A 12,485-nucleotide genomic window follows, 5' to 3' on the forward strand; every position below is an offset into this window, starting at 1 on the left:
GGACGCGGGGCTGCCCCGCTCAGACGCTCGGGCTCTCCATTTCTCCACCGCTACAAGGGGAAAACAGTACATCCCCTGACCCCCAGCCTACAGAATGCCTTGAGGGTCTAAAGAGGTTCTAGAAATAACGTATAAAATTAGTGCCAAACAACTAAGCATGCAGAGCACCCAGGATGGGTTAAGACACCCATGGCCTGCCCTGCACCCAGGTGCTGCTGGGCTCCTCCCCGAGGGCTGTCCCTCCTTCTGCGTGTGGTGACCGCAGGGGCCCCCCAGTGCTCTGAGCACAAGCCCCACCCGTGGAGAGCTCGGAGTGCACCCTCTGACCTCCATCGACCCCTCAGGGAGACTCAGGCGCTTTCAGACCTGCAGGGATGGCAGGGTACACGTTATGTGTTGTGTGACCACCTCGATTTATGGTCAGAGGCAGGGAGGGGGGAGTCACCAGGACGAGGACCCAGCTCTTGTATCTTGGCCCAGCGCTGCCCCCAGGCTTTCTGTTCAGTCTCTAATGGCCTAAGACGGGTCACCTCCTTACCTCGTCTCTGAGCCACCCCCTCTGCTGAGATTAGATCTTAAATCTACGTGGCCGCCCAAGCTCTCCATCTGGGCTGCTCCGTGCAGTCTGGAGAGGCGCCTCGGTCTTACTAAGCATGCACGCCTCGTCCTGAAGACAGCTTCTGAAGCATCCGCTTCGGTCCCTGTGTTTTATGGATGAGGGTTCCAGGGACGAGAAAGAGCCAATATGTCTGTGACAGTACGGGGAAGGTCTGGGGTGGCGGTGGGGGGAAGGGAAACGAGTCAAATCTGGGCAGAGCTGAGCAGGACCCTCAGGACGTGGGACTAATTAGATTATGGGGATGTAGGGAGGTGGGGGGGTTCAGGTCTGGAAGGCGGTGGGGGAGACCCCAACGCCTTTGATGGAAATATGTAAGGTATATACATAAATCTGTTCCAAGGCTCCGTTCGTGACGGGGAGGACCTTCCCGCCGTCTCCTCCTGGACCGCACTCTGCTCTCACAAGGGAGCACGCCCTCTCCATCCGCTGGAGGGACCCCTTGGATTGGTGAGATGGGGAACACCCTGTGCAGGACACAGTCCCCGCAGGCCTGGGACCACTGTCTCTGGAGGGGCTGCTCACTAGGCTGGGCTTTCAGAACGGTCTGCATTCCCCAACCCACTCATCCCAGACTGTGCAGAGGACACGATGTGTGCTCAACACCCGCTTTCCCTGGGCGTCTGGAATGTGGGGGGTGCTAGGCAGAGGTGCCGACGTCACCAGCCCGGGACTAACCCCGGGCGCTGAGACCCTAACGGCTTCGCAGGACAGAAGCCCGGCACACAGCTGCATTCTTCCCTGCTGGCATGCCCCTGGGGAGGGAGACGGGGGACAGAGGTCGCAAGCCTGCACACGGGGTCTCGGACCCGCCCGTGTGCTTTCCCTGCTGAGCCTGCTGGGTGTCCCTGCGCTGTGACCGCTGTCCTAGAACACGTACGGTGACCCCAAGGACCCCCAGAAACAAGTCTACACCGCCGTCTCTGACTCGAATCAGAACCCCATCTCTCTGGGGTCTGCCTGCCCCCGGGGAGCACCTTCCTTTGCTTTCCTTCTGGTTCCACGTGGGGAGCACAAGGGGGCCCATGAGCATCAGGGCTGTGGGCACACTGCCCATCTCCACGCCAGGCAGCCGGGACGGCCCCCGCCACCAGGATCCCGGCCTCTCCGCACACCCCGCTCTTGCCACGTGGGGTCCCAAATCTTTGTGAAGGAAAACAGGAGACAAGGAGAATGCCCTGTTCTTCCAGGAGGGAGCACCAGAAAACAATCTGCGGGCCACTGGTGCTTCCAAACAAAGACCCAGGAACCGGCCGCCCCCAGGACGTCCAACACGCCTGGTGAGTTCCCAGGCAGCAGATGACCAGAAGCGTCCACTCGGATGCACCTCGCCAAGCCCCCCGCCCTCCCTGTGCTTCCTGCCGTCCCTGGGCCTGGAGCCCTCCCCGGGACCTCCGGGCACCTGCTTCACCTCTCCAGCTATAAACCCCATCCCCGGCTTCCATCAGGCTCTGAAACATAATTTAAGAAACTGCTTTAGGTCGTAAGACACAGCTAATCAGGAAACCGGTACTTCATTCTAGTTGCTGTTAACCAATCGCACGGTAAAAAAATATCTCTGGGTGCCCCCATCTTTCACACGGTACCCTACAAGAAAATGTCTCTGGGTGCCCCCACCTTTCCGGCCATCACTGGGTCCCGTGCTTCCCAACCCTCGATGTAACATCTGAGCGACAGCCCCCTGTAGCAGCCCCTTGCGTCAAACCTGATGCTAGTAAACGTGCTCCTGGAAATTTCCAGAACCAAAGGCATCCTGAGCAGTATTTCTTCAAAGCAGGAAAGAGGCACTGAAGGAGTAGGAAGCCCCGTTTCAGCCTCAAATCCCAGCTGAGTCCCCGGCCCTCGCTGACCCTTGTCAGCATCCTCCACTGGGTCTTAGCTCAGAGGAAAGAAGGGGCCCCGGGTCGGGTGGGTGGCGGCTCCGGGCCCCGTGAGCCGGAGACCAGACTGCCGCGTAAGCCTTCGGAACGACTTTGAAGCCAGCGAGTCCTGCACGGGGCGTCCGGGTGGCACTCATTCCCTCGGAGGCTATTTTCATAAGCTTCCTGTAAACTAACAAAGACTGGAAACCTCGACGCAAAACGCTCTCTGTACGTCGTCAGAGCGAGCGGCGTGGCTGGGAAGCTCCGATGACGCGCCTAGTGCGTTGGCACTCCCTGCCAAGCTGCCAGCTGGAACATGCTGGCAACCCTCTCTGGCTCAAGGGTCTGCTCCCAGGACGGAGAAATGAGGACGCGGCCCTGACGCGGAGCCACGCCGGAGGCGTGAACCCCAGCCCCTCAGTGACGACGCCGGGCAGATCGCAGGGCCCCGGGAACGGCCTCGTCGGTGGTGATCCCTCCTGCCCGAGCCGCGGCCTAATCTCTCTCCCTTCCCCACGCGGGCTCCTCCCCCCAGGTCATTCGACACGCGGGGGCTGGATGCTATTCGTCCACCGTGGGATGCGGAAGAGGGATTCTGCCGCCACGAAGCCACACGATCTCGGGGCGCGAGGGACTGGTAAAAAGACAGGTAGATGGAGCGTGGTGGGGAGAGAGGTTACTTCCCCGTGTGGTCAGGGAGGGCCGCACAGCAGAGCCGGCATCCGCCACAAGAGCTCAGTAGGCGACAAGGAAGGCGGAGGAGAAAGAGCCGGTCGGTGGCAACACACGACTCGGGCGCGGCTGGGGGGGAGGCGCTGACACAAATCATACTCCTCAAGGAACGCCGAGGACGGGCCACACCTCCCAGGAGGTTCCTCCAAAGCTGCCCGCAGCGCCCCCAAGCTCCCGGGCGGCCCTGCTGGGGAGCCAGCGGCCCAGGAGGGAAACGTCCAGCCGTGTGGAGGCGTAGAGGCCACCGCTGCCCGCGGAGGTGGTCTTGGCAGCCACACCAGAGCCATAGGCCCCACAGGTAGGAGAGGCAATGGCGGGGCGGGGGGGGGGGCCCGGTTCCTGAGGGTGAGGCAGCCCGGTCTGCATTTGGCACCGACCTCAGCGAGGGGCCCAGGCTGGGCGTTCTCCCTGAGTCCCCGTAGAGCCCCCACGGCACTGTGACACCCTCTACTCCAGAGGGAAATGAACATTCTAGAGGCATGCAACGTGGCACCCAAATGAGCACGTTCAAGTCCAAGTGCCCCTGCGGAGCGGTCCCCTTATGACCCTGGATGAGTCACCTAAGCTCTCCGCACCCCACCTGCAGGACGCGTGAGGCAAAGCTGCTCGCCCACAGCCAGCTGGACGGGCACGTGGGGCTGCCGCAAGCGTCCGAGGCCACGTGGACTGGGCCCACTGAGGCCACACAGACACACAGACAAGGGACTGTGCCCCCCGAGGCCACGCAGACACGGGACTGGGCCCACTGAAGCCACACAGACACACAGACAAGGGACTGTGCCCCCTGAGGCCACACGGACACGGGACTGGGCCCCCCAAGGCCACGCAGGCACGGACTGGGCCCACTGAGGCCACACAGACACACAGACAAGGGACTGTGCCCCCCGAGGCCACACAGACACGGGACTGGGCCCACTGAGGCCACGCGGACACGGACTGGGCCCACTGAGGCCACGCAGACACACAGACAAGGGACTGTGCCCCCTGAGGCCACACAGACACGGGACTGGGCCCCCCGAGGCCACGTGGACACGGACTGGGCCCACTGAGGCCACACAGACACACAGACAAGGGACTGTGCCCCCCGAGGCCACACAGACACGGGACTGGGCCCACTGAGGCCACGCGGACACGGACTGGGCCCACTGAGGCCACGCAGACACACAGACAAGGGACTGTGCCCCCCGAGGCCACATAGACACGGGACTGGGCCCCCCGAGGCCACGTGGACACGGACTGGGCCCACTGAGGCCACACAGACACACAGACAAGGGACTGTGCCCCCCGAGGCCACACAGACACGGGACTGGGCCCCCCGAGGCCATGCGGACACGGACTGGGCCCACTGAGGCCACACAGACACACAGATAAGGGACTGTGCCCCCCGAGGCCACACAGACACGGGACTGGGCCCACTGAGGCCACACAGACACACAGACAAGGGACTGTGCCCCCCGGGGCCACACGGACATGGGACTGGGCCCCCTGAGGCCACGCGGACACGGACTGGGCCCACTGAGGCCACACAGACACACAGACAAGGGACTGTGCCCCCGAGGCCACACAGACATGGGACTGGGCCCCCCGAGGCCACGCGGACACAGACTGGGCCCACTGAGGCCACACACACACACACACACACACACACACACAGGACTGGGCCCCCCAAGGCCACACAGATACAGACAGACACACACACACACACACACACACACACACACACACACGGGACTGGGCCCGCGAGGCCACGAAGACAGGACTGGGCTCGCTGAAGCCATGCAGACACGGGCTGTGCCTGCCAAGGCCACACACGCATGGACACACACACAGACACCACACACACACAGACACACACACACACACCAACGGAGCCCGCCGAGGCCCCGGCCCGTGGGAACAGGGGGAGGGGTGGCCACACTAACAGGCCCCTTACCCAGCATCAGACAGCTTGGAGCTCTCCACAAAGTACATGCACTCCTTCTTCTTGATATTGTCGGGGATCCACGAACTGAGATTTTCTTGCTGAGGATAAAAAGGGCGCTTTGAGATCCCCGGGCAGTCATAGCAACACTGTTCGGGACAGCAAACCCTCCGCCACTCCCTGTCGAGCTACACGGGACTTTTCCAGAAGGCGTGAGCAGGGCGGGGGTGCCTGGCCCCCGCTCTCAGGTGTGGGAGGAACAGCCCTGTGGGACCTCTTCCTCCTTTGCCCTACTTAAGTAGCACAGCACTTTCCCGTTTCTCTGTCAATGCTGCCTTCCTCGGGAATAAAGCAGTGCGGCAGGTAGGGGTGTGGACACCTGTCTCTGTCCAGACGAGACGGCAGGCTAACGCCCTCCCGCCACCTGACCAGGGGCCGAGGGAGTCAAACATGCCCTCAACACAGTCTTGTCTCGGGCCTTGGGGAATCTAGCCCAGGACGTCGGTGGTGCTCAGGGCCCTCCAGTGACATCGGAGACATGAAGTCATCGCACAGTGAGGTCAGGGGTGACGGCTTCCAGCGAGTTTCCCCGGGACGGGGTTGCCGTGCTTGCCTAACGCCCTCCCAACCAGACCAAGAACAGGAAGGGGCGTGCGATGCATGGAGGAGGCGGACCTGGCCACTGACCATTTTCTCCAGGTCCCCTTTCCCCGGCTCAGCCGAGCCTCTGCCCAAGCAAGAAACACACCCATCCCTGGGTGGTCGCCGTGTCCCACAAGGGCTCTGGGGGGCCCGGCGGAGGGGGGCCCTGCTGGCCACCGGAAGCCTACCTTCTCACTGTTGCCAAAGAGGTTCTGGGACCTCCTGACCTTGTGCAGGCTGCTGTTGCTGCGCCGGAGACTGGGGACCGTGCCCAGGTCAGCGACCCTGCGGGGCTGCACCCCAAAGGCCTCCTCCTGCTTGGAGCCGGCTTTCCTCAGGGTGGGGGCCTCCATCGTGAGGGCTGCCTCCACTCCAGCTGCCACGGTCTCCTCCCTCCCTCAGGACAGCCTTTACTCCAGCTCGTGAGGCCAAAGGTTCTGGAAACACACCATGGAGGGCTGCTGGAATAGATCAGAGAGGGGAATGAGGCAGGTGTCCTGACAGCACGGGGCACGTGCTTCCTCGCGTGGGGCCTGTCCACTCGTTGGTCGGCGCCTTTCCCCAGCTGCCCCAGCTCTGTCCGCCAGCAGGGGCCCCGGGTCGTCTGGAAGCACATGCACATCCCCAGGGCCCCAGAGGCCCATTTGTAGCCACAGCGACCTCAGGTCACTGTGAAGGGCCGGAGAAGGCACTCCATCCCCGTCCATGGGGCCGTCCTCCCAGCACAGGCCCAGAGTGCGAGGGCCTGGGGGGCGGAACGATTGCAAACGGGGAGCCACAGCTGCCCTGCACCCCGCTCATCTTGGGCCCGGCTCTCCCAATTCCCCGCAGCCCCAGGCGCCGCTCCAGCTGGCCCCCTGTGGCCAGGTTAGTGGCACCTGCACGATGCCATCACTGCTGTTCTGAAAAGCGTGCAAGTCTGGGGGCTCAGCCGCCTCCACCCAGATTTTAACAGATGAGGCCACCCAGAGCCTTGGGCACCTGACCCTGGGAGAGGGCCGCTGCCAGGACAATACCCAGTGGAGCTGTGGGGTGGGGTGGCCCCAAACCAGCAGAGCCACTGGCATGCGTCTCCAGCCGGGGAGAGCTGCAGGGTGGGCTGTGCCCAGAAAAGCCATCGGGCAGGACCACCAGGCCAGGGGCCTTAAGGTTTAGGTTTGCTTGGACCCCATCACCCCTCCGGTTGCTCCCCTTCGGAGTGGGAGTGCCCGTCCGGTGCCCCACCACTGCTTGCCGGACAGGCCCACAGCCGGAGAGGAATCCGCCTCAGGATAAATGCAGCTGGGGTCTCCCCCACCCCTGACTCGGATGAGATTTAGATCAGACTTCAGAGTAGCTGCTGGAATGCGTTAACACTCGGCTGTTGGGATGGAGTGAATGTAGTTCTCATGCGAGAAGGACATGAATCTGGGGGGCCAGGAGTGGACCGCTATGGTCCGAATGTGCCCCCCTGAAGTTCGCATGTGGAAACCGCTCCCCAGCGGTGATGGTAGTCGGAGGCGGGGCCTCTGGGAGGTGAAGAGGCCCTGACGACCGGGGGTCTGTGCTCTGATGGAAGCCCCAGGGAGTGTCCTCCCCCCTTCCCCACCGTGAGGACAGAAGTCTGCAACCCAGAAGGGGGCCCTCCCTCCCCCGTGCTGCCACCCTGACCTCAGCCCTCCAGCCTCCAGGGCTGTGAGAATAAACTTCTGTTCACAAGCTGCCTGAGTCTGGCAAGCCTCACACCTGAGCAGCCCTAAGGCCATCGCTGTCACCTGGCCCCTCAAGCAGGGCCAGGAGCCATGCAAAACGGCTCCCTGCTGGCTCCCCCCTGGGGGGGGGGATGGGGATGCTGACTGACCTTCTCTCTCCTCCCCTGCCCTCCCCTCCTCCTCCCTCCCCCATCCAAGTCTGGGCCCTGGAAGAGTCTGGAAACCCAGGGCTGACCATGACCTTACAAAATCCCCCATCCACCTTCTCTGGGGCTCCCCCCAAATCCAACCCTCCATCGTTTTCTTCACATATCACCAGAAGGCAGTTGTGGTCACCCCGGTTTGTAACTCTAACGCTCCATATGCAATGGCAAACACGTGTGGTAAGAACGATGAAAGTGGGGGCACCTGGGTGGCTCAGTGGGTTAAGCGTCCAACTTCAGCTCAGGTCATGATCTCACGGTTTGTGAGTTCAAACCCTGTCGTCGGGCTCTGCACTGACAGTGCGGAGCCTGCTTGGGGTTCTCTCTCTCTGCCCCTCCTCCCAAGCGCTCACTCACGCTCTCTCTGAAAATACATAAATAAACTTAAAAAAAAAAAAAGAGCACTTTGTAAGTAAATGACTTCCAAGAAGACAGGCACATAGATACATAAATAGAACATGACGGCACACGGGCCTGCACATACAGTCACACAAAATGCACATCTAAGGGTTCACTGCAAAATTCTTTCAACTTTGTGTATGTTTGGAAATTTTTATTTAAAAAGTAGGAAAAAGGGGCGCCTGGGTGGCTCAGTCGGTTAAGCGCCCGACTTTGGCTCAGGTCATGATCCCATGGTTCGTGAGTTTGAACCCCGCATTGGGTTCTGTGCTGACAGCTCGGAGCCCGGAGCCTGCTTTGGATTCTGTGTCTCCCTCTCTCTCTGCCCCTCCCCGGCTCACACTCTGTCTCTGTCTCTGTCCCTCTCTGTCTCTCTCTCAAAACCAAGCAAACGTTTAAAAAAATATATAAATAAAAAGTGGGAAAAAAACCAAGGACACAGACTCAAAAAGTGGAACATAATGGTAGAAACACTAACGATAATAGATATATGATATAAGTGTATCTAGATAAGTGTCTCTGAAAAACAAACAAACAAATGCACATCTATAGATGCCCTTCGGCACAGGACCCCCGACAGACACGCGAAGCTGTTGCCATGGAGTGAGCGGGCCTGCGAGAGGCAGGGCCACAGTGGGGTGGATGTCCAAACGCAGGGCTGAGGAGGAGAGAGGAGTGGGAGGAGCCACGGGCAGCGAGCACAGGTGCATGGGGAGGGGGCCACACAGCAGCGCCTGCGCCCAGGTGGGCCCCCCCATCCAGGCTCCTGCGGTCCGGGGGTGGCATGCTGGAAGGCTGTGCCCTGGCGACATTGGGAATAGACACCAAGTCCAAACAGAACAAAAGTCCTGAGGACTGTCCTTTGCAGCAGCCACCTAGGCCCGGACCCTGGGAACTCACAAAGACAGGGTCTCCGCCCCATATCCCACCAGCCCAGCCCAGAAGGCTGAAGGACAGACTCCCTATGTGAGGCTATTCAGGGCACGCTGGCCAGACGTCCCCCCCCCCACCCCCCCTTCCCACTTCTCTTTCTAAACCGTTTGCCTGCTCCCTGCCCATCCCCAGGTCAGGCATCCTCTGAAATCCCTGCAGGGAAAACACTTTCCAGACTGTAAATAGCAGTACACCCATCAAAGGAAGTGCCTGCCGGCGGCGGCAATGGGCCCCGTGGTCTTGCGGTGGGTGGGGGTGGGAAAGCTGTGGTCAGAGCCTAAGTCCTAGATGTGGCAAGTTCCTCATCTCCCCAGGTCGGGGCAAGGCGCCCCCGGAAAGACTTCACCCTGGCCCCGTCGCAACGCCTGTGCCCGCACCCTGCCTGCAGCCTGGGTCCCCGCACCCCGCACTCCCGCCTGAGCCCAGGCCCGCATCTCCACCCCGGAGCTTACACTCGAACCTGCGCCCCTGCGGCGCCCCAGCGTGTGCCCCGCGCCCGCACCGGCACCCCGGCCTGCGCCCAGGCCCCCGCACCCGGCAGCGCACGCACCCCAGCCCGCCCTCTGCTTGTACCAGCAGCCCGGCCCGCGGCCCTGGACCCGGGAGGGCACCCTCCTCCCACCCCGCGCCCCCGCCCCTCCCCCAACCTGCGCCGGCGGCCCGCGCCCCGGCCCCAGCGCGGGTCCTGTCACGTCTCTCCGCACCCCGGTGTTGTCCATCCCCGGCGGCGGGCGGGCGTACCTGCTCGGAGCCGGCCCGTGTCCCCGCGTCACCCGCGCCGCTGCGCAGGAGCGCCAGCTGGCCCCGCGGGGCCGCCCGCATGTCTCGCCGAGCGTGCGTCCCGCGCGCGCGGTCCGCGTCGCCCGCAGCGCGCTCTGCGTCACCAGCCCGGGGCGCTCAGCCCGCGACTCCCGCGCCCGCCAGCGCCAAGGACGCACGGAGACGCCCCACCAGAGGGGACCCCCGCCCCGCCCCGCCCCGCCCCGGACCGGGCTCTTGAGCCAGTACCTGCCTCCTGAGGGAGGAGCAGCCGGCTTCTCCTTGAAAGGCCCGACGGAACCCCGTCGGGCAGGGAGGGGAGTGGGGGCGGGGGTCGGCTGGTGGGCGGGGCAGGAGACCGAAGTGGGCCTGGAGCCTGGGACCCACCTCCCCTACAGACCTCAGGATGCTCCTTCGCCGAGATGCCTGCAGCCACCCTCACCCCCGTCTTCCTGGAAGTACCCAAAGCCAGGAGACCATTCCCAGTAAGGCAGGGCCCGAGGGGGCAGGGAAGATCTAACCTCACAGCACCCATGTGGCAGGTGCTGGCCATGGGGTCCCACAGATGTCCAAACTCCACCCTGGTTGGACTGCCCCTTCTCAGTCCTCCTGGCTGGAAGGATAAGGATTCTGACTCCACCCCCTCACACAAAAAAGCTGACCACAGCTTTCCTAAAGGTCCAGACCACCCCCCACAGTGCCCTCACCTCACAAAGACCACTGCCCTCTCCTTCCCAGACGCCAGTGCACAATGCCCCCCACAGTGGCACAATGCCACTCCCGGGCCCTGCACCTCTGCCAGCTGACTCCTGGCCGCCTGACCACGCCCTCTTTTCCTCCCCTGGGCGTGCTGACCTAGTGTTCAGATTCCTGCCCATGACACCCTCCACTGGAAGGCCCCTGGCCTTTATCTGCCCCTGCCTCTCCACAGAGGGGTGAGCCACAGCGCCATGGGCCCACAGGACCCCTGTGGCCCATCAGAACCCCTTACGTAGGGCAGTGCTTGATGGATTTCTCAAGGCACTTTGATGGGCACAAAGGTGGTGGAGCCCTCCTCCGAAGCAGTCGGCACCCTGGAGGTAAAGGGTGGACAGCAGCGGGGGGTGTGGCGGCTGATTGGAGGCTCTCACCTGCAGGAGGCGCCCCCCTGTCACTGCTGCGTTGTCAGAGTCCGGCAGCCCAGGCCTTCGGCAGGCACCCGCCCAGGAGCTGGCTTGCCACCGCCCCCGGGAGGGCTCTTAGACCTTAGTTAACAGGCAAAGCAAGCAGAGACCCACCGGCGTCTGCAGCTGGTTTTCAGCAGCCGTGCCCAGACTCTGGGCTAGCGCTCCTTCCCTGGGGGGCCTTCTGGCCTGAGAGCCATTCCACTGGCTGAAAGCACATGGCGGAGGACCAGTTAATATTTCAAGAGACAGCAATCACCGCAGAGCTCTGGGGGGCAGGCACGGGCGGTCTGACTTTGGCTTCCGAGTATCCCAGGGCCAATGTGGGAACGTCGGTGAAGGGGAAGCAGTATGTGAAACAGGCTGCTGACCAAACATCAGCGCTCATGTCCCCCCTGTGGCTCCTTCCCTTCTAGAAAAAACCACACATTTCACAAGAAGGCCACGTTCTGTCCGCCAGGACGCCGTTGCAAGAGCAATTATGAAACATCCATCCCATAAAAATAAAGAGGCCATAAAGCAGGAAAGCAGCAATCCTGACTTTGATTGCGACTTGGCTCACATCCAGCTAAAGGAAACGCGGAGGACGTTTTCACAGCGTGGACAACATGGCCAAGGTAAAAAGTTCTGGCAGCGAAAAGAAAACTCAGTCAGTGAAAAAGAAAGCAGTCTGGCCACGTGGCATGGGCATGCTGTGGCCGGCTGTGAATAATCCACGGGAGCAGAGAAGCTGGCTGCTGGGGTGGGTCCAGGGGGTGGGGTGACAACACGGCCAGAGTCTAGGGCGGGACTGCAGTGGCTTCTCTAAGGGCCACTGGTAATGCTTCAGGATCCGCAGGCCCAGAGGCTCCAACTACTCAGCTCCGCTCCCTGCAGCCAGGAAGCAGCCATCAGCCACAAGTATATGGATGGGTGTGGCCGTGTGCCAATAAAACTTTATTTACAAAAACAGGCAGTGGCTGTGGCTTGCCGAGCCCTGGTCCGGGGACAGAGCACCAAGAGAAGTGGGCTTCATGCTGGGGACACCATCGTCCCTTCATGCCTTCATGCCTGAGGCTGACAGATCATCTGCATTCTGGGAATGACCTCTCAGAAAGGACGGTTGAGATGTGATGGTGACGAGGGAGCAAATCAGCGCAGGGGCCAATGCCCTGCACCACGTGCCTTCCCGACAGCCATAACAGGCAGCGCGTTTCCAAGCAACAGATATGGGGTCAGAGCTGGGAAGGACCCCTGTTGCATCCACGTGACTCCTGAAACAGAATGCTACGGGCACCGGTGACAGTTATAACAAAGTTTATTACAATGAGAGGCAAGGCTGACCGATCAGGACCAACACTCTTGATAAGAGTGTGGCCGACCGATCGGGACCAACACTCTGGATAAGAGTGTGGCCTCGAATAGCCGGGGTACAGAGTTTTTAAAGCCGATCGCATCGTTTTATCATTATCTGGGAACAGAACAGAGAAACAGTTCCCAGATGAGTTAGAAACAGTTGCCAGATGAGTCAGAAACAGTTATCGAATGAGGTGATTATTTTAGACTTTCTGCCGCTAAGTTGCAA

At 61.6% G+C, this 12,485-nt stretch overlaps 1 protein-coding gene and 1 long non-coding RNA gene across 9 annotated transcripts in view; one reads left to right on the plus strand and one right to left on the minus strand.

Annotated features, from left to right (window-relative positions):
• The window catches only part of TRPM2 (transient receptor potential cation channel subfamily M member 2), a 56,949-nt gene extending 45,614 nt beyond the window's left edge, over positions 1-11,335 (minus strand). For 2 of the 8 annotated variants that reach the window (XM_042998836.1, XM_042998837.1), the window contains exons 1-3: positions 9,741-9,935; positions 5,962-6,234; positions 5,144-5,232 (exon numbers count right to left, since the gene is read on the minus strand). In XM_042998836.1, coding sequence (XP_042854770.1) covers positions 5,144-5,232; positions 5,962-6,126 — 254 coding nt within the window. In that variant the 5' untranslated portion in view covers positions 6,127-6,234; positions 9,741-9,935. Of the gene's footprint in view, positions 1-5,143; positions 5,233-5,961; positions 6,235-9,740; positions 9,936-10,279; positions 10,432-10,465; positions 10,546-11,035 lie in introns of those variants that run through there. The other 6 variants (XM_042998833.1, XM_042998830.1, XM_042998831.1 and 3 more) reach the window with 6 other exon arrangements.
• On the plus strand, positions 10,756-12,245 carry LOC122242012. The gene is made up of 3 exons (XR_006222141.1): positions 10,756-10,837; positions 11,338-11,538; positions 11,874-12,245. It is a non-coding gene; the product is annotated as an uncharacterized LOC122242012 (long non-coding RNA).
• Positions 12,246-12,485: the final 240 nt, after the last annotated feature.

The sequence above is a fragment of the Panthera tigris genome, chromosome C2 (assembly GCF_018350195.1).
Source record: "Panthera tigris isolate Pti1 chromosome C2, P.tigris_Pti1_mat1.1, whole genome shotgun sequence".
Classification (NCBI taxonomy): Eukaryota; Metazoa; Chordata; class Mammalia; order Carnivora; family Felidae; genus Panthera; species Panthera tigris.